The sequence below is a fragment of the Gadus chalcogrammus genome, chromosome 19 (genome assembly GCF_026213295.1).
Source record: "Gadus chalcogrammus isolate NIFS_2021 chromosome 19, NIFS_Gcha_1.0, whole genome shotgun sequence".
NCBI lineage: Eukaryota > Metazoa > Chordata > Actinopteri > Gadiformes > Gadidae > Gadus > Gadus chalcogrammus.
The window spans coordinates 17,113,974-17,133,973 of record NC_079430.1 but is presented as its reverse complement, the minus strand read 5'-3'; the positions used below and the strand labels follow the sequence as shown (position 1 = coordinate 17,133,973).

The 20,000-nt window shown below is 48.0% G+C and overlaps 1 protein-coding gene across 1 annotated transcript in view; it reads left to right on the top strand.

The window, feature by feature from the left end:
• Positions 1-20,000, top strand: part of dock4b (dedicator of cytokinesis 4b) — a 139,022-nt gene that overhangs the window by 102,193 nt on the left and 16,829 nt on the right. Inside the window, exons 35-45 of the mRNA XM_056578276.1 lie at positions 402-495; positions 1,399-1,547; positions 3,274-3,360; positions 3,543-3,647; positions 3,916-4,057; positions 6,349-6,515; positions 8,389-8,475; positions 10,750-10,926; positions 17,069-17,152; positions 17,968-18,087; positions 18,704-18,828. Coding sequence (XP_056434251.1) covers positions 402-495; positions 1,399-1,547; positions 3,274-3,360; positions 3,543-3,647; positions 3,916-4,057; positions 6,349-6,515; positions 8,389-8,475; positions 10,750-10,926; positions 17,069-17,152; positions 17,968-18,087; positions 18,704-18,828 — 1,337 coding nt within the window. The remainder of the gene's footprint in view (positions 1-401; positions 496-1,398; positions 1,548-3,273; positions 3,361-3,542; positions 3,648-3,915; positions 4,058-6,348; positions 6,516-8,388; positions 8,476-10,749; positions 10,927-17,068; positions 17,153-17,967; positions 18,088-18,703; positions 18,829-20,000) is intronic.

The following is a 20,000-nucleotide window of genomic DNA, read 5'->3' as shown; positions in this document are numbered from 1 at the left end:
TTAGGAATAGCTGGTGCACCTCTGCCACTGTGCAATCTGTCTCTGTCACACACACACACACACACACACACACAGACAGACACAGACAGACACAGACACACACACACACACACGTTAGGCATCTCTCATTTACATCTCCTCATTATTATGCGTCTCTAATTTACATATAACCGCTGCTGTCTCACCTTTTTTTTTTACATATTTATATTTGCTTCATGTCGTTATTCCCATTGTCCCCTTCCATCTTTGTCTTAAATTTGTTTTGTTTGTTTCGTGCTTATCTATCTGGGGGTGGGTGTTTGTGTCTTTATTTCGGTCTGTTTATCCGTCATGTCTGTCGTTCCGTCCGTCCGTCTGTCTGTCCTTCCTCTGATGTCCCCTTCTGTCCACTCCGTCCGCAGAACTTCTACAAGACGGAGCTGAACAAGGAGGAGATGTACATCCGCTACATCCACAAGCTGTACGACTTGCACCTCAAAGCACAGAACTATACCGGTAAGCCAGCAGGACCCATTCGTGCAACGTGCACGTACAGTGTGTGTGTATGAATGCAATGTTTGCACGTATGCAATATATCACACGTCCCGCGTCAACGACAAACTACCCCTTCTGACTTGCAAATGTCGGAGTGGAGGTCTGCCTCGGTCCTCTCGTTAATGTCGGCCAGCTTGTGGAGCCAAGGGCTGTGTCTCTCGGTGGTGTACCTGCCAGCGCGATACCTTCTCCGCTACCCTCCCCACACAAACCCCCCCACCACCTCCTCCACCAACCCCGCTCGTTATATAGGATGTCGGGATCGTCTCATCGACAGGCAGCGGAATTCCTCCCTTAATTGGCGTGATTCGGAAGGCAGCGTCTCCGGAGCTGACATCCGGACGCCAGTCGACCGCGGCCCACACCGTAGCCTCTATTGCAAGCTTAAGGGAGTTTCTTTTTTATGGCTGTATCTTGCTGAGGCAATGTGTGTGTGTGTGTGGGGGTGGGTGTTTGTTGGTGTGTTGGCCGTGGTTAAGCTCCTATGACTCACTCAATATTTTTGTTTTTGTGTCTGTGTTCCTGGCGCGCTGTATTGCGCGCGTGTGTGTGTGTGTGTGTGTGTGTTTGGTGTGTGATTGTGTGTCTGTCCATTCCTGTGCTTGAATCTGCATGAATGCACGTATGTGTGTTTGGTGTGTCCCTGTGCGTGCGTGCGTGTGTGTGTGTTTGTCTGACGTGCTTGTGTTTGTCTGTGTGTGCATATTCACGCACATTCACGCACGTGCACTTCGGACGTGCTTGTGTGTGTGTGTCTGTGTGCACGTGTGTGTTTGCGTGTCTGTCTGTCTGTCTGTCTCCGTCTGTGTGTCTGTGTGTGTGTGTGTGTGTGCCTGCGTGCGTGCGTGCGTGCGCGCGTCACAGAGGCCTCGTACACGCTCCTGCTGTACGACGAGCTGCTGGAGTGGTCGGAGCGCCCGCTCCGGGAGTTCCTCAACTACCCCATGCAGAGCGAGTGGCAGCGGAAGGAGTGCCTCCACCTCACCATCGTCCAGAACTTCGACCGGGGAAAGGTCAGTACCGTTCCCCTCCCCTGCCTCCCGCAGTGGGCGGCAGTAGCTCAGGTGGTAGAGCGGGTTGGCTGGTAACCTGAAGGTTGTTGGTTCGATCCCCGGCTTCACCAAGCAGAGTGTCGAGGTGTCTTTGACAAAGCACCTAACCCTGACTGATGTCGCGATGTGATGTCGAATCCAGACATCCTGCTGATGCTGGAACAGAGACTTCCAACTCTCCAGCAGAAGCGCCCCAAGGCCATGAAATGCGCCGAGCGGGAAAAAATGATGATGATGATGATGAGTGGTTCTACTCCCAGGCCCAAAGACACTGGGTTTGGACCCCACGTTGTCATCCTTGAGTAGATTGGCCTTACCCCCCATACCTGCTCCTCAGTGGTGTCTATCGCGGTCACGGTAGTCTTGTGGCGAGGAGGTCTGACTCCGTGCCAAAAGATTCTAGGTTCGAAGCCCGTTATCCCGTTGTTATCCTTCACAGGACGCCCACCCCCCCCCCCCCCCTAACCTAGGATAGTCTTGTGTTTAGGGTGTACTTCTAGCCTTGGGTTCGATTCCCAACCAAAACCTGGTGGGTTAGAACCCTACTGGCCCATCAGCAAGGTGTTCCATCCCCTACCTGCTCCATCACATCTGAATCCCCTGTAAGTCGCTTTGAACGACAAGCGAAATAGTAAGGAAGTAAACGAGGACAATCCGATTTTTTGCGATTCCAAAATGAATTACTTCCGACATATTGACTCCGTCGGAACGTTAATGAGCGCGTTTTCCGGCTCTTTATGTTCGTTCACGTCTTAACGCTGACGAGTGTCGCTACCCCCTCGGGAGCCACACTCAGGTTGCCATGGAGACGGTGTCTTTTTGTTCCCGTTTGTGCCGTGCCTTTCACTTAGCCTCGTTATCCCAACTGCCAGTCTTCCAGCTGTGCCCTTGTGAGAGGAGGAGGAGGGGGGGGGGGGGGGGGGGGAGGGAGTTCAGAAGATCTTGGTAAAAGGACGAAAAGATAAAACAATATTAAAACCCCTCAAAGAAGCTTTTTGCTGTTCAGCATTCCTGCTAAAACGACGTAGCGCCGCGTGATTACGGAGAACACTTTCCCCCTCATAACCCTCACAACAGCTCCAACATTAGCCCTTTTTTTTCCCAAGAAGGGAGTTCAGAAGATCTTGGTAAAGGACGAAAAGATACAAAAAATATTTAAAAAAACCTAAAAGACGCGTGTGACCGTTCAGCATTCCTGCTAAAACGACGTAGCCCCGCGTGATTACAGAGAACACTTTCCCCCTCCTAACTCACGGTCAAACGCGGCCATGATTCCACAACTGCCGCCATCTGCTCCGGCGCCGCCGCCCGCAGACCAAAGAGCAGCGGGGACGCAAAGCTTTTCATTAAATTAGAGAGATGGCCCGGGGCCACACGCACCTGCACGGGGCCGCGGCCGCAGGGTAGCGTCCGCTGTCGTATTGATCTCCCCCCGGCTCACTACTGCCATCTAGAGGAGGAAATTGTGATGGAAAATCGGGATGGAAATTTTAAAGTGTGATGTATGGTAATGTTTCAAGGATTACCCAATCTTGTGAGATGATGCAGCGAGGTTTAAATTACTGTTGTGACATTTTGTGTGTTTTTTGTGTGCGTGTGTTTTTTGTGTGTGTGTGTTTTTTGTGTGTGTGTGTGTGTGTGTGTGTGTGTGTGTGTGTGTGTCTGTGTGTCTGTGTTCTCTTTTCAGTGTTGGGAGAATGGGATTATCTTGTGTCGAGAGCTGGCCGACCAATATGAGTCCTTCTACGACTACAGGAACTTGAGCAAGATGAGAGTAAGTGGATTTGAAAACTACAACCCAAAACATTCCTGTATCGAAGACGCATTTTCACATTGGACGTAACAATGGCCAAACTCTTGTGGTGTTCGGCCTTTAGCTATTGAATCAAGACATACAAATGTCAACGTCGAAGGCATCAATACAAATTTTAAAACAAATTCTGTTGCTTTCACCAGATGATGGAAGCGTCCCTCTACGACAAAATCATGGACCAGCAAAGGCTAGAACCTGAATTCTTCCGAGTGGGTTTCTATGGAAAGAAGTTCCCCTTCTTCCTACGGGTAAGATACTCCAAGGCCCTCCCCACGTCACTTTCTACCCCTCCGTATTTTCCTCTTTTTCAAAGCAAAAAAACGTGCATGATTGACATTCGATAAGAAACCTCAAGGTGTCATCAGGCAAATCCCCTTCAGAAAATTCGCCTGATGTCACCGGCCAACCGACCAAGTTCATCTGAAGTGAATCCACATTTTTTCCAAAACCCGACCGTGCTGTTGCACTCGACGGCCACCGGGGGGCAATCTAACGCTATCTTCCCCGCTGCTGCAGAACAAGGAGTTTGTGTGCCGTGGCCATGACTACGAGAGGCTGGAGGCCTTTCAGCAGCGGATGCTCAACGAATTCCCCTACGCCATAGCCATGCAGCACGTGAACCAGCCCGACCAAACCATCTACCAGGCAGAGGCCCAGTGTATCCTTGGCTCTTCGTGTTAGCTTAATGTATTCACATTAGTATGCATGTTTATGTATGTATGGGGCGCACACACGTACACAATACGCATGCACGTGGCTCTGAGCTCTGCCTGCCTTTCCTGCAGGCGTTGAGTCTGACTAGGGTTGGACCTTTGCTCTGCACCCGTCTACATCCATGCATCCTCAACACGTCATACATACATAGAGACATGCCGGAAGGCGTGTATGTCAAGTGCGCTGCATTGCGTACAGTTTGTGCGTTAATATAAAAAACTCAATTTGTCTACGCACACACAAACACACACACGCACACACACACAAACAGGTTGGTCCTCACAAGTATAGTAAGATGAACACACACACACACACACACACACACACAGACACACACACACACACACACACACACACACACACACACACACACACACACACACACACACGGAGACAACAATTCTTCATGCTTTGCCTGAGTCGGGGACGGTGTGCAGACGTCGTGCCCCGTGCAGGTCCATTCAACAGTCATCACTCAGCAGCACGGGTTTTACGAAGGACCAGGCCCTGCTACACTCTAAGTGCTCAGCTGTAGGTCTGTGTGAGCCACGGCCACTTTGGGATTATCCATTCCAGTGGAGGGGACAGCTGCTGGCCGCCGTTCAGCGAGGTAGCAGCAGACTGGCTCACTTAGAGAGTTAATAGAGACGGTGAGAGAAATTAACTAAATAGCTGAGTGCACTTTTTGAAGGCAGGTCATTGTGTGTCTGTGTGTGTGTGAGAATGTGTGGTGGTTTTACTATACTTGCGAGGAGAAAAATGAATGACACACACTTTTTGAAGGCTGGCATTGTTTGTGTGTGTGTGTTTGTTTTACTATACTTGTGAGGACCTACCTGTGTGTGTGTGTGTGTGTGTGTGTGTGTGTGTGTGTGTGTGTGTGTGTGTGTGTGTGTGTGTGTGTGTGTGTGTGTGTGTGTGTGTGTGTGTGTGTGTGTGTGTGTTTTTATGGGAATAGGATTGAGAAAGGGAAGGGAAGGCCACTGTGAGAGAGAGGGAGAGTGAGGAAGAGGGGGAGAGAGAGAGTGTGTGGAGGAGAGAGTGAGGAAGAGGGGGAGAGAGAGGAAGAGGGGGAGAGAGAGCGAGAGTGTGGAAGAGAGAGTGAGGAAGAGGGGGAGAGAGAGATAAAAAGAGGGAGAGGCTAGATTTACAAAGTGGGGGGAGGGTAAGGAGGAGACAGAGTGGGGAGAGAGGGGAGCAGAGAACTGTGTGTGTGTGCGTCTGCGCGTTGTGTGCGACCGTGTGTGCATTACTGCACACGAATTGGTACGCGTGTCCACGTCCGTCCGTGTGTGTCTTTATAGGCGGGGGGGTTAGGACGTGTGTTCCATGTGTGTGTGTCTGCGTGGGGGGCAGCAGATAAACTCATGCGCTAACACTCATGTATGTTGTCTGCCTGTAATGTTCGATCAATACGATCTCCCCCGTATCGCTCGGACATCAATATCCTCGGCTACGGTGGCGCGCGCTCATGCATGCTAATAGCGCGCGGGGGGCTAGCTGCGCTAATTCATATTCCTGTGGTTAACGGAGCCGGTGGGGGGGGGGGGGGGGGGGAGAAGATGGTACAGTAGGGGCCACTGAAGGACAGGCCAGTCGTGGTGGAGCCGTATTGCCTCTTAAGCCTCACCTGGTTTACACTTTTATTTCTGGTTTGAAAATCATCATTAAATTATGAATATGTATTCTTTAATTTATGTTTTTTTTTCTAATGAATACAGAATGTGAAGAAAAAAATACCTGCTAATCTCTTCAAGGCCGTCTGTTAGGTGTGTGTGTGTGTGTGTGTGTGTGTGTGTGTGTGTGTGTGTGTGTGTGTGTGTGTGTGTGTGTGTGTGTGTGTGTGTGTGTGTGTGTGTGTGTGTGTGTGTGTGTGTGTGTGTGTCTGTGAGATTTCTTTTCAACTAATTACAATTTTCAGTGAGGAAAGCTGTAACCCACTCTGTCAGAGCACCCGTACTGCAACACCCCTACACACACCCCTACACACCTCCTCTGCATATTAAATTAAACGCCCACCTACCTTTTATCTACCTAGGTCTCGTTCTGCGTCTGCATATCCATCCAGTTTTATCTACACTTAGTTAAATCCCTCCTCCTCCATCATGTGTGAGTCTAGACCGTCCACAGTCCAACTTCGCTCGGATCCTCCCTTCGCCTTTCGGTTATTCCCGGCCGCCCACCCTCGCCACCCAGGCAATTAGTTTTCGGCCTTGACTTCCGGGGGACCCCCAGACCTGCAGATCTACGCCGTGACCCCCATCCCGGAGAGCCAGGACGTGCTGCAGCGGGACGGCGTGCCCGACAACATCAAGAGCTTCTACAAGTTCAACCACATCTGGCGCTTCCGCTACGATCGGCCGTTCCACAAAGGCACCAAGGACAAGGAGAACGAGTTCAAGGTAAGGGGAGGGGAGGAGGTGTGTGCGTGTGCGTCTGCGTGTGTGTGTGTGGTAGAGAGGGGGGAGTCGAAATAGGGGACAAACCGAATCACCAACTGAAGAAAGAGAATACAGTTTATCGTTTTGTTGTGTCGTTTATCGTCGTGACGATTCCCGCCGAACACGTAGCCGCCGCTTCGTACATTATCGTGATAACGAAAAACACAACTGGGACTTTAAACGGTAAATAAATCGTTTACTTTTTCGAAGAAAAAATAGTTGTTGTTTTTTTATCTCTCCTTGTATCTACTTTTTCAATTTATTCCTTCCGTATTTCACACTCTGTGTTATAGAAACCAAGAGCCTCCATTTTCTATTTTTATTCTTCTCATTGCCCTCTACTCTTCCTCCTCCTCTTCCTGCTCCTCTTCCTCGCTACCTTTCGCATCGATTGGTTTTTCTGGTGGGAGTTGGGGTGGTTTGAACTGGTGTTCAGGTATCAAGTATAAGTACACTATAGAAGGGGAATGTTTTATTCATGGTGAATCCAGAGTTTGCTAATTAAACTTGGATGCTAGCTCTACACTTTACAGACTCACACCCACACACACGCACACACATACACACACACACACCCACATACCCACAGCAACAACTTCGACACACACAACGATGCTGAAACACTCCCCCACACAAGCACACATACACACCGAAAATTCCCCTGTCAATTCTTGCACCACATTCGTTTCTCATCTCATATGCACACCATATTTTGGTTACAATCATTTGTACCATACAAATTTACATATACACAAGCAAATGTTTTTCCTCCAACAAGGTTAGCTCTTGCTGTATAAAATCCTAGTATAACACGTTATATCACAATTCATACAGCTGTTTTGATATTTAAATATCTCACACACACACACACACACACACACACACACACAAGTTTTTCTCGCCTTGGGTTGTGAGCAGCATGTGTGATAAGAATCCTTTGCATCGTGACGTGGTGTGAATTACCGCGACAAGGTGTGATGGCCTCATCGCAGAGTACTTTAACTGGATCATTTCCACCACCCAAGCGATTCAGGGTGTTAGCTGGCAAATAACAAATCGCACAACATCGTCCTTTTTATTTTTTGGGTTTTGTTCTGTCTTGTTATGCTGCTGTGTTGTTCTTTGTTGTTCACCGTTGGCAAACACATTAAAATCAATAAGTGTAAGTATTGTCATCATGGATATATTAAGAATTAAAGAACCATTTGCGCTGGTTGCACCAGATTGACTGAAAGGAAAAATAACAAATCCTTAATTTCTAAAATATTGAACATATTAAAAAGATCACCAGATTTATCAAAGAACCAGGAACGCACCACTAAAATATCGATCATATTTTGATAGTTTACACATCAATTACCGTCAGTACCTCCAGATAAAAAACAGTTGTTCAAGAAAATTGTCCTTGACTTTATAATGGTGAGAAGGCCTAGCTTATACATTATCATAGCATATATACATTATGGTCTCTCTTATGATCTATAATTTGCTGACGCTAGTTTCGGTGCTGTAGAGAAAGTGTTCTCATTTATGACCTTGTAAGATCGCTTGGTTGATAATTATGTTGTTTAGCCTTAAGACAAAGATACATGGTGTGTTGCGTTCAAATAATATACCTTACAGCAGTGATTAGTGAGGCGGCATGCCCTCTGTTTCTCTGAAGTTCATTCATAGCCGAGCTACAAATGTGGGTTAATGTTTAATATAATCAGTTGAATAACACCCTATCTGTACACCCAATATAAATGTGTTCACTGAAGCTCATTCGTATGGAACATGTGTTTGTGTGTGTGTGTGTGTGTGTGCGCGTGGTTGTCTTTATCCTTCCCTGCAGAGCTTATGGGTGGAGAGAACGACACTCACTCTGGTGCAGAGTCTACCCGGCATCTCAAGATGGTTCGAGGTGGACAAAAGAGAGTTGGTAAGAAACTACAACACCCCAACAACCCGACTGTATCCAGTTGACCAACTGAAACTCAACATAACTCAGACACTAATGCTAAGGCTTGCTATGTAGCAAGCAGCATCCGCGGACGACTCGTGTACGGATGGAATTATTCGGCAAAGGAATTTAGGGAAGGCGTGAAACTTAAAAGTGATTTCAGATGGGTATCTTGAAGTCCCATATATGCCACGGAGAAGCACTGTAGGGATCAAATCCTCTTGTGTGGTACGAAATAACCGAGTTCCATCACTTCAACTAACTAAGAGAGCATGAGGAATCAGGGAGTCCGGATGGAGTATTGACAGAGACTTTATTGCTACCCGCAAACAAAGCCGAGCTTTTCCGATCCCGGTCTTTTTTATTCTCTCCAACAAAGCTGTTTTACATATGGTACTCCGAAAGAAAAGAACGCCTTTCATGGTAAGGCCGGCCATACATTCCTTTAAGTATGTGGTCATCATCCGCAGTTAATCTAAACAATAGGCGGACGTCAGTACGCCTTGGCCCCGGACTCTCTGGCGCCGTGTGAGGCTCTTCTATGAATTCAGAGGTGATTTTGCTGCTTTCCACTATTAGTGTATCTATATGATATTTAGGGCTGATAATACTCATAGTTAATATAAAAGGTAATGGTTAATTTCTCCCATACTTGCTCGAGTGGGCCCCAAGGTAGGCAGCTGACATCAGGGATCAAGCACAGTAGCTTTCGGCTCTGAGCTTTTTCGAGGACCCATCGCTACTCTATAATACTGCCTTGTTGCCAACAGTATCATATTATTATGTAAGTGATGTCCAAGGTCTTCAGTATTTTCCGTTAGCCATGAAGCCATCTGGGCCTTTCATATTTGAAGGTGTAAAGCGCGTTGTTCGACAAACTGACAGCAGTTCACTGGATTCAAACTGACCTTCATGTCTTTACGGGCAAAATGGCTTCTCCCGCCAGAGCTTCCCCGCGGGATTAGACACCAACTCCGTCACTATCTCTGAGACGCCGTTGGTTGTTCAGATTACTAACGATTCAGAACTCGAATCGCTTTGAAACGGGGCTCGACTTGCTACATCTTCAGCTGACAATTGATACTCCATGTAAAAATACGATCCAGAGATAATACATTCTTGGAATCACATCAGCCGTATTCACGTGATCCTTTCGGGATCAAGGCCCTCATTGAGTGTGTGTCGATTACACAAATCTAAAGCCCCCCGCTTATAAACCCCCCGGAAATATACGTCTCCTTCCCTTATTTTGCTTTGAAATCCAAAATGTGCAGCTCTTGCTGTCAGTCTTTAGCAGTTGGGCGGTGTTTATGTCATGTGTGACGGCTGTTACTGATCGAGGCTGGTGGTGGTGGTTTGGGGGGGCGGTGTGGGGGGGGGGGGCATCCCTCAACGGCCTGCTAAATCCCCTCGTCTGCTCTGAATGTCAGATCCTCAGCTCTCCCTTCGTATCTCAGAGGAGTGGGAGTTTTTGAATTGCTTGTTGTTTAATTTCCGTTTTAAGCACAGCTGCTGTCCCCTCGTCCCTTTCCCCTCCGGTAAGCCGCGCACGTGTATGCTCTGGCATACCGCCGTAGCCCGCGGTGGAAAAGTATGGATCGTGTTCGTTATTCGACGGCTGTTATGCTAAAGTAAAATTGATCAAGGAAGTAGAACCGGGAAGAAAATAATGAGCAGTGTTGGTTTTTAAGGTCTGGATGTATGCTGGAGAATAAATGATTAAAGGCTCGCACAAGACACGGCTGTCCATCTGAGCGTGTTCTCCCTGTTTAGTCCTTCAGGGGACTTGTTGTTATCCTACACAGCCCCTCGTCTCTATGTTGTTATCACATAGAGACGAGCTGTTAAGGAGCAGGCGAGAGGTCGTACTATAGGATGTTTACCATTACAAGAGGCCGACGTTTGAAGTCAAGATGTATCCTCTATGCAAGCTGATGCGTTTCTACGGCTTTGTACTGTTTTATAGTGCTCATGTTTTTCAGGCTCGGAGCTTGTGTTTTCTTTGGTTAGGTGTAATTGTTTCTTGGGTAATTGCTCATTCTTAGAGTTAGGGTTAACTAACCCTATTTAGGGTAAGGGTTGGTAACTAGTTAGTAACTATCCTTGTTAACTATTTCATTTTTTTCAGTTCATTGTTGCGAGACGTGTTGTGTCTGGGACTGGGTAGCCATTTTGTAGCTAGGTGCTAGCTATTGATAAAACCCCCTCGCCCCCCTCACACCCCCCTTCCTCGTTTGATCTTCTCCGCCCCAGGTGGAGGTGAGCCCGCTGGAGAACGCCATCGAGGTGATCGAGAACAAGAACCTGCAGCTGCGGACGCTGATCAGCCAGTGTCAGAGCCGGCAGATGCAGAACGTCAACCCCCTGACCATGTGCCTCAACGGGGTGGTGGACGCCGCCGTCAACGGGGGTCTGGCCCGCTACCAGGAGGTAGGGAGGGACAGGGGGGGACGGGGGGGTGCTGGATGGGGGTACAGATGGATGGATCAATGGATGGTCTGTCTGGATTGAGCTATGGATGGGTGAACGGTTGATGGAAGGAGATGTGCATAAATAGAGGGAGGGAGGGATGCACGGGTGAAGTTGGCGGCTGGAGAGAGGGTTGGAGGTATGAGTGGCCAGAAAATAATGGAATGGCTGGCAAGGATGGATGGACTGAGGGGGTTTGGGGATGGGTGGTGGTCCGGGCGGTTCCAGGAAAACGGAGGCGGGCAGTGAGGGAGGAAGGGCGGGATCAATGATCGATGATTGATCGGTGCATAAACCGAGGATTTTGATGCGTTCGTGACTTGAACAGACGGATGGCGTCACGGAGGGATGGCGGGACAGACGAATGATGGTACGGGTGGCGGGGAAGGGAGAGATGGATGGATCCGTGATTGATGATCGATCGGTGCGTCCAAGCACGGATAGATCCATAAATGAATTGGAAAGGTGGATTGATTCCAGAAGGGGGTGTGGGGGGAGGGGGGGAGGGGGGGGATGGAGAGAGGCTGGGGGGAGGGACTGACTGAGGGGAGGATGTTTGGAGGACTAAGACGCATGACATAGGCCCTCTTAGGTTACCAGGTGAGAGATTAAATAAACAGCCCGGGAACTTAAGGCTTCGTTATTGTTCCACGTTGACGCAGCGCAATGACCACGCAGTCGCTTCGACGCAGTCGTGAACCTGTTTTGGCTCTGCGTCGGCGTTACGTAGGGTTTACGTTAGGGGACCAATCACAGCCCCTGCTGCTGCGTTGCCTCAATGCAAGGTGACACTTTTTGGGAGGCTTTGTTCCGGCTCTTGCGGTGAACGCAAGGAGGGTCCGCAGGGAGGTGATGGATCTGTAAACCCTCTCGCGTTGCGTAGGGCTGACCGATTAAATGAATTCAAATCGAAATCGCGATGTAATAGAACGCGGCATGCAAATCGCAAAAGGCTGCGATAAAAAAGAAAGAAAAAGAAAAGGGATTTGTTACCGTTACTAACGTACTGAAATGGATCGTACTGAAATCAGTACGATTCATTTATTTTTATTTTTATTTTACAATTCAATAGTAAAATAAAGAAGTTAATAATATAAATTAATCTCACACATCGGCCTGGCCTAAAGGAAAGAGCAGCTTTTATGTTGACTGCTTCCAATGTTGTGTTGGTCATACTAAAGAATGATTTATTTACTTTTTAAGTGAATAATACGCAACATAAGGAACTTAATAAAGTATAAAAATCGCACATTAAATCGCCATCGCAATATTGGTCCAAAAAAATCGCAATTTGATTATTTCCCCCAAATCGTTCAGCCCTAGCGTGGTTGCGTCAACACGGAACCATAACTAAGCCTTTAATGTGTGTATAAGAAGAAAAGGGCGGTCTGATGGCAAAACAAACAGACAGGGTGTCATCGATGAGGGAGGGAGGGAGGGAGGGAGGGAGGGGTGAGTGGGTGGGTGCTGATGGATGTGATAGGTGGAGGACTGGCTCGGCGCCATCCGACGGCGTAGACGAGAGCGGCCGGTTGGCGGCTGAATTAGCTGATCCAGACGAATAGATGACGGATGCCGGCAGCGGCGGGAGTGAAGGTCATTAGGGTCCTGATGGATGGATGCATGATGGGGTTAGGGCGGGGGGATGGCTGATAGGGGGGCAGGAAATTAACCGGGAGGCCGGGGATGGATATCAGACTGACGCGAGGACGATGGGGGGGGGGGAGCGAAGGTAATGCCAAGATGGAACTTAGAGAAGCAACTGTCGCACCCTGGGGAACGAGGGTTGGGGTTCGAAGGATAGCCGACAGCGGGATGCCTAAGCTCCTGAAACGGAGCGGGAAAGAAAGCAGAACGGGAAAATTACCTTGGAAAATTACCCGGGATTGTAGAGAAGGGATGAAGGAAACAAAAACAGTACAAAGCGCAATTGTGTTCCGTAAGAAGATCTGCGCATCGCGTGCGGTGGTTCGCGGGACGCTAATCGCTCCTTCTCTGAATCGGTGTGGTGCTAGTGTAGCAGGAGAAGCGGAGAAGGGTTTAGTATGTTCTGGAAAAGGACAGCAGAGAGACAAAACCTGAAGAAAAGAAATGCACCAAAAGAAATAATCTACTCAATAAGATGGCACTTACCGTCAGCCAAGTGTGTGTGTGAACGGAGAGACTCACTCTCCACGTCGCGTAGCAACCAAACTTTCCCACCGGCTGGCTCTCAGTCTCTGTGTGTGTGTGTCTGTGTGTGTGTGTGTGTGTGTGTGTGTGTGTGTGTGTGTGTGTGTGTGTGTGTGTGTGTGTGAAAGACACTGTGAGCATGTGTGGAGTTCCATCTGTGTGTGCATCCACGTGTGTGTATATTCTGGTGTGTGTCCAACATAACGCTTCTCCAGAGAAATCGCCTTAAGAGCTTCGGGGAAAAAAATGAAAACCGGTCCTTATCCTAACCATTATTATATTGAAAAACGACACCATTAGACATCTCGCTCAAGATTAGACTTAGTAAAGATCAGAATGCATTGTATTAGGGGGGCGACATAGTCGTTTTGATTCGGATCGATGCAAGCGACAGGCCTTTTTGTTGTTGCCGGGCCATTAGCGCTGACGCTAATGCTAACTCAAAGGTATGAACTAGCATACGGTTAAATCAAAGCTCCGACTCAAGCGGACTTCTCGCTGGACTGTCGGCATGTTCAATCTCAAGGAACAAGTTCAATCGATTCCGGACAGGTCAGAGCTGGAAAATGGGCTTCAAAAGCCACCATCAGTGCTAGTATTGGTATACTTTGTATACTTCAGAGAAAGGCCAGCCCTGCGGAACTAGTGGACGCCATCTTGCGTTTGCCTCAATGTTTGTGTGGTGTGTAGCACTGGGACCAGTTTGCTTATTTATGGATTTTTTGTCGTGATTTATACATTGATTGGCACATGCAAAGTGCATCACAGGTGATACTGTTACATTTGATTATATGTTGGATTAAATCGTGTTGGGTCTTTAGTGTTATCCGTTGTAGCTCCTTTCCTTAGTGTGTGTGAGTGAGAGTGTGTCGGCCCGACTCATTCCAATAAAAAGTAATCCCACAGATTTTTTCTCCTTTGTTAGTGATGTTAAATTTGGGGAAAACTGTGGGGTTCCACACACGATGGCTTGGATACGGCACCGCTATGTGACGTGGCTACGCTACGGTACCGTTAGGAGGGAACAAACTGCGCTCCGAAGACTGACAAAGGGACTTTGTTCAGAAGTGTCACATAAATCACTTCTTAAACAGCCTATTTTTGGCATGGGATAACACATCTGTATATAGAAATCCCCAATCGCTTAAATTTAGACACGTCAGGTTAAGTTGATTGTTATTATGCTTGGAATACAATAATTTTGGGATACAAACGCAATTTCGATTCCTCTGTGTCTTACATATATTTTGGAATTGCCAATAAAGCTGACTTTAAACTTTGATATGCTTGTCGCCGTTTGAAACATGTTGGAATGGCAGCCATGGGCGTGGTTATCTCAGAGCTAACCTGCTATGTACCGAGTTGGCTCCAGGTTAGCATCACAGCGTGAGTCGCCATGGTAAATGGAGTGAGATAAATCTGAACTGCTAATCTGCTTGCTAGGCGAATCGCCCCGGCACACCCGACAATGCTCTTTTTATTCTAGGGAAAAACATTAGAAAAATATGGATGCCCGTGGTAACCCGCCTAACATAAATCTATTCATTAATTTGCAGATAACAGATTGACAGCAGTGGCGTCTTGCCCCGCAACAAACCACACAAAAATAATACATAAATGAAACTGCATTTATTAATATTCAGATTTATGAGCTTGGGTTTGATTTAGAAATCCTTGGGGGGGGAGGGGATCTTGTCTGATTTATCCCCCCCCCCCCCCTTTGGTGCTTCATTCCTAATTGGACATCCCATAATGATTTAAAGATGAGATTTGCCATGGTGACGTCCTTATGCTTCTGCCCTCACCCCCTCTCCGCAGATGAGAAATCTCCATCACTCCACTCAGTTATTGATGCATCGCGCCCTAAAGGTTTCGCAAATTTCATTTGGCGCCTCTCAGTAAAATACTTTCTGCCGTTAAATGAAAAAACATTTAAAAGAGAAAGGCCCGCCTTTCATGCGCAACAATACGAGTCGCAATGGGGTTGCCATTTTGTTTCCGATAATCCTAGTGTGCGAGGATTTGTCATTTCCTGTCACAAAAGATCAGGTGTCTTATTAGGGCCGTCAATACATGACATCTGCATCAGCAGACGAGGTCGGGAGAGCCGGATACAGAAACAGGCCAACAGGCCACAGACAGTCACTTTGTCATTCACAGATTAGAGGGTGTGTGTGTGTGTGTGTGTGTGTGTGTGTGTGTGTGTGTGTGTGTGTGTGTGTGTGTGTGTGTGTGTGTGTGTGTGTGTGTGTGTGTGTGTGTGTGTGTGTGTGTGCGGGTCCACACGTGAGTGTCTAGGTGGGTGCATTTATTTTCGTGTGTGTGTGTGTGTGTGTGTGAAACTGCGTGAGTGTGTGGGATGGGGATATGAATGCATGTGCCCATCCACGTGTGAGTGTTTGATGAGGTGCGTTTGCTCGTGCACACACACAACACGTGCACGACAGGAAGTGATGGCACGTGGCTATGCGGTTGGAACCTCTGATTGTGTGTGTTCTTTGAAGCCGTGGAGGTCCTCCCGTCTCTCTCCCTCTCTCCCTCTCTCTCTCTCTCTCCCTCTCACGTCTCTCTCTCTCCCTCTCTCTCTCTCTCCCTCTCTCTCTCTCTCTCCCTCTCTCTCTCTCTCTCTCTCTCTCTCTCTCTCTCCCTCTCTCCCTCTCTGTCTCTCTCTCCCTCTCACGTCTCTCTCTCTCCCCCTCTGCCGCGCGACCGGATCTGTTTCTTTGGAGATTGGAGGTTGTCTTTGGTCCTTGAAAGCCACCCTGATCTTTTCCTTGAGCTTCGCCTTATTTGTATTCCTTTGTCCTTTCTCCCAGAGTATTTCAAGGGAAGATTCCGGAATCGGTTTCTCGTTTTTCTCTCGCCGATTTGGTGCATCTTCCCCCTCTTATATCCGTTGACGTTTTTTTATTCAGTGTTTTTAAAAAATCGTTTCATTGTAATCGAGTGTGTGTGTGTGTGGGTGTGTGTGTGTGTCAAGTATTGGGTTATGGATAGTAGCACTGTAAAACAGCATGTTTTTGGTGGCAACAATGACTTTCTCTTGTGAAGTAACTTTTACTCGGGCCAGAGAGTCACCAGACAGTTTCTGATAGAGTGCTGTTGATGTAGTGGTGTCAGACACTATTCACTTAAGGCTCAGCTGCTACCAGGCATTTTAAGAAAGAGCTGTGTTCTAATCAAAGAGATAATTGTAGATCTCATGTGATTGGGCTAAAGTTGAAAACACTTCTGATTGGATGAAATAGATGCATAAGCCTTGTTTCAAGAAGTCGTTACCACTTGACAATCATTTTAGAAGAGTAAATATTTGTGGGAGAAAAAAAAGGCGTAATATTATGTGTAAACACTTACTCATTATGTCTAAGCAGAACAAATGCATCTCCTGAATCTCGTTTTGTGCGATTACGAAGACTAATCTCATTCCGTCTAAAACAAGGCCGACCGTTTGTGGATGCGCCCAGCGAGCGTTTACACACAATAACACGCTCTATATATACACACACACAGACACACTAATGGCAAGGCACTAATTCACTTCGCTGTGCTCTAATATGAGTCCAGGACAAACTGCAGTGCAGAAAAATCTCATCGTTCCACCACCAGGTGTGTGTGTGTGTGTGTGTGTGTGTGTGTGGGTGTGGGTGTGTGTGTGTGTGGGTGTGTGTGTGTGTGTGTGGGTGTCTGTGTGGGTGTGCGCAAAGATTCAGTGTCTGTGTTGGTCTGCGGTTGTTTGTGTGTATGCATGCGTGGAAAGATTCAGTGTGTGTGTGTGTCTGTAAAAATTCAGTCTGCCTGTGTGCTTGTATGTAAAGATTCAGTGTCTATGTCGGTGTGTGTGTCTTTGTGCGTGCATCTGTGGGTAAAGTTTCAATGTGTGTGTGCAAAGCAACTAGAGGTTGATGTTGTGCATTCTCCCTGTCCCACCCAGGCCTTCTTCGTGAAGGACTACGTGATGAACCACCCAGAGGACGGGGACAAGATCACCCGCCTGAGGGAGCTCATGTTCGAACAGGTCAGTGGCGGGGGGGGGGGGTCGGGCCCCTGGGGGGTCCCTATAGGGGCTTTACGGGGGGACCTCGGTCCAGGCAGAACAGTGGTGGAGAAGACCACGCTTGGTTGCAACATTGCTTCAGTTTTTTTTAGCGTAACTTTTTAATAATTTAGCGTACACGTTTATCGGAATCGACTTTGTATGAAGAGAAGAGATCCAGCACGTAATCCAGTTTCGACCTGTATCAACCGAAAGAAAAATATAGGAAAATGAAAATAAAACTATCGCCGGGCTTTTTAACGTTTACCTGGGATCATTATTCTTCTTATTCGGCCGATGCGCTCACCCAACGAGACTTCCAGTGAATTCAGCCTCAGGTCTCTAAGGAGCAGGCAGGAGTTCGAACATGCGGCCCCAGGAGGCCCGCAGGTAAGGCCGTGGACACATTGGTCTTCGAAGCCAGAACCGCTTCATCTGGGAGTCAAAGCCCCTCCCTCTACACCCCCGTACTGCACTCCCCATAGCACCCAGAGTAGCCAGACTAGCCGTATGTTCCCGCTCTGTGTTGAATTGAGGTCAGATTCATTTTATTCTACGCGTGCCGCCGATCGGGCTCCAACGCGTGTTCTTTATTTTGCATCACATCGTTCCTGCTTCCCGTAATTGTTTATACACGCATCGCCGCTCTAAGATACACGTTTTCTGTTGAATAAATAATCCTTGATACATACAAAGCACCGCACGGCGCTGTCGTTGACCTAGAACGATGCTGCGTGATAAACGCACCGATCAGCCCGTTTGATGTTAACCGAGAGGGTTTCCGCGTTGACTTGCAGGCGCACATCCTGGAGTACGGTCTGGCCGTGCACGAGAAGTACGTCCCTCAGGATATGAGGCCTCTGCATAAGAAGCTGGTGGACCAGTTCCACCTCATGAAGTCCAGTCTGGGAATACAGGTAAGCCCACCGAGAAATGTCCCCACGTACACACAACATCGTTATTTTTTCTGTCTGAATATTTTATACTGATGCTGAAATTGCAATTGACATTTCCATAGAGAGATGTCGTAAAATAAGAAATAATCCAACTTTCTGCCGATATCATCGAACACAAGAGCATAAAACATAACGACGGCAAAAAAAAAAACGGTAGTAATATTGTTCGGGTAGAACAGTTAAAAAACAAAAAATATGGAATTATTTATTATTTTTGTATTTTTGTGGAAGGAACGAGGGATAGAGGGGTGAGGGGGGGGGGGGCACTCTAATTGACCCAGTCCCTTGAGGGTTTGGGTTGAAGTGACAAAAACACACACACACACACACACACACACACACACACACACACACACACACACACACACACACACACACACACACACACACACACACACACACACACACACACTTTAGGGCCCGGGGCCTCCTCTCGCGTTGTGACTCCTCGTTACCACACACCAACCTCTCATCTGGCATGTTGCTCTCATCTGCATAATTATCCCTCCCCCTCCCCCTCCTCCTAAACAAGTGACTAATCACTCGCTGCACTTCCCTCCCACTCTCACCCCTCCAGGAGTTTCCGGCGTACGTGCGCGCCAGTCCCGTGCACTTCACCAACGGAAGCCCGCGCACGTGCAGGAACTCGGTGCCCAACATCATCAGTCCAGAGGGAGGCAGGGGGGGGGTGGCCCGACGCAGGTGACAGCCCACGCACGCGCGAGCACGCACGCACACACGCACGTACAAGCTCACGAACACGAGCACATGCACACGACGCACGCACGCACGCAAGCACATGCTGATGCACTCCCACACACACACACACACGTACAGACACACTCACGCACACAGGCACACACACATGCGCACATACACACACACACACGTGCACATATACAGACACTGACAGACACACACACACACAGACACACAGACATGGATGCACACTACTCCTCTCCTCTTCGTCTCTCCCCACATGTTAATCACTCTTCTCTGCGCTTCTGTTTGATCCGGCTCCCTTATGTTCTCTTCTGTGCACATTTACTCCATCTTCTCCCGTCTCCTCTCCTCTTTAAGTATCTTCTCTTTGGTTCTGTTCTCTGCTTGCATCGCGTTAATCACTCTCTCACTGCTGTTATTATCTTTCGTCTCTTTTCATCTCTTTTCCTTTCTTCTTTTACTCTATTCTCTCTTCCGTTCTCGTCTCTCCTTTTCCCTTCTTTACTTTCGTCTCCTCTATTCCGCCAATGTTTTCTTTTGTTTATGAAAGACCCACGATTGTCCGTTCTCAGAATCCGGTCTGCATGTTCATCTCTATTTTCTCTGCTATCCTCTGATCAGAGCGCATTTGCTGTCATTTCTAAAGCACTCTAATCTCATGACAACCGATAAACATAGCAAAGTAAATGAAATTCGCTTTTCCCAGTATAATCATTTGCTTGTTCAGAGAATACATTTCCCAGTATTCTCGCCTGGTTTTTCAGAGGAATACAACTTGCCGGACTCCCATTTGCCCGTTCAGAGATGTGTACCGTGGGCCTATACAATAATTGGGATATGAATTCATGAACATCTATATTTTTCTTCCTGTCATAGCGCGTTGAAGGCCAACGGGATTCACTTCTATTTCCTCCTGCTGTAACACTCCTGACCTTTCTATCATTCCTCTCCACCATTGTTGCTCCTTCTCTCCACTCGTAGGCGGGGCTGGAGCCCACACAGAGATGTGTTCATGTCCGCCAGGCGTGTGTGTGTGCGTGCCTCAGTGTGTATGTGTTTGTGTGTGTGTGGGGGGGTGAGGGAGGGAGGGAGGGGGGGAGGGAGGCTGGCTGTGTTTTGATGTGTTCAGTGACCCTGCCATCCTGTCTACC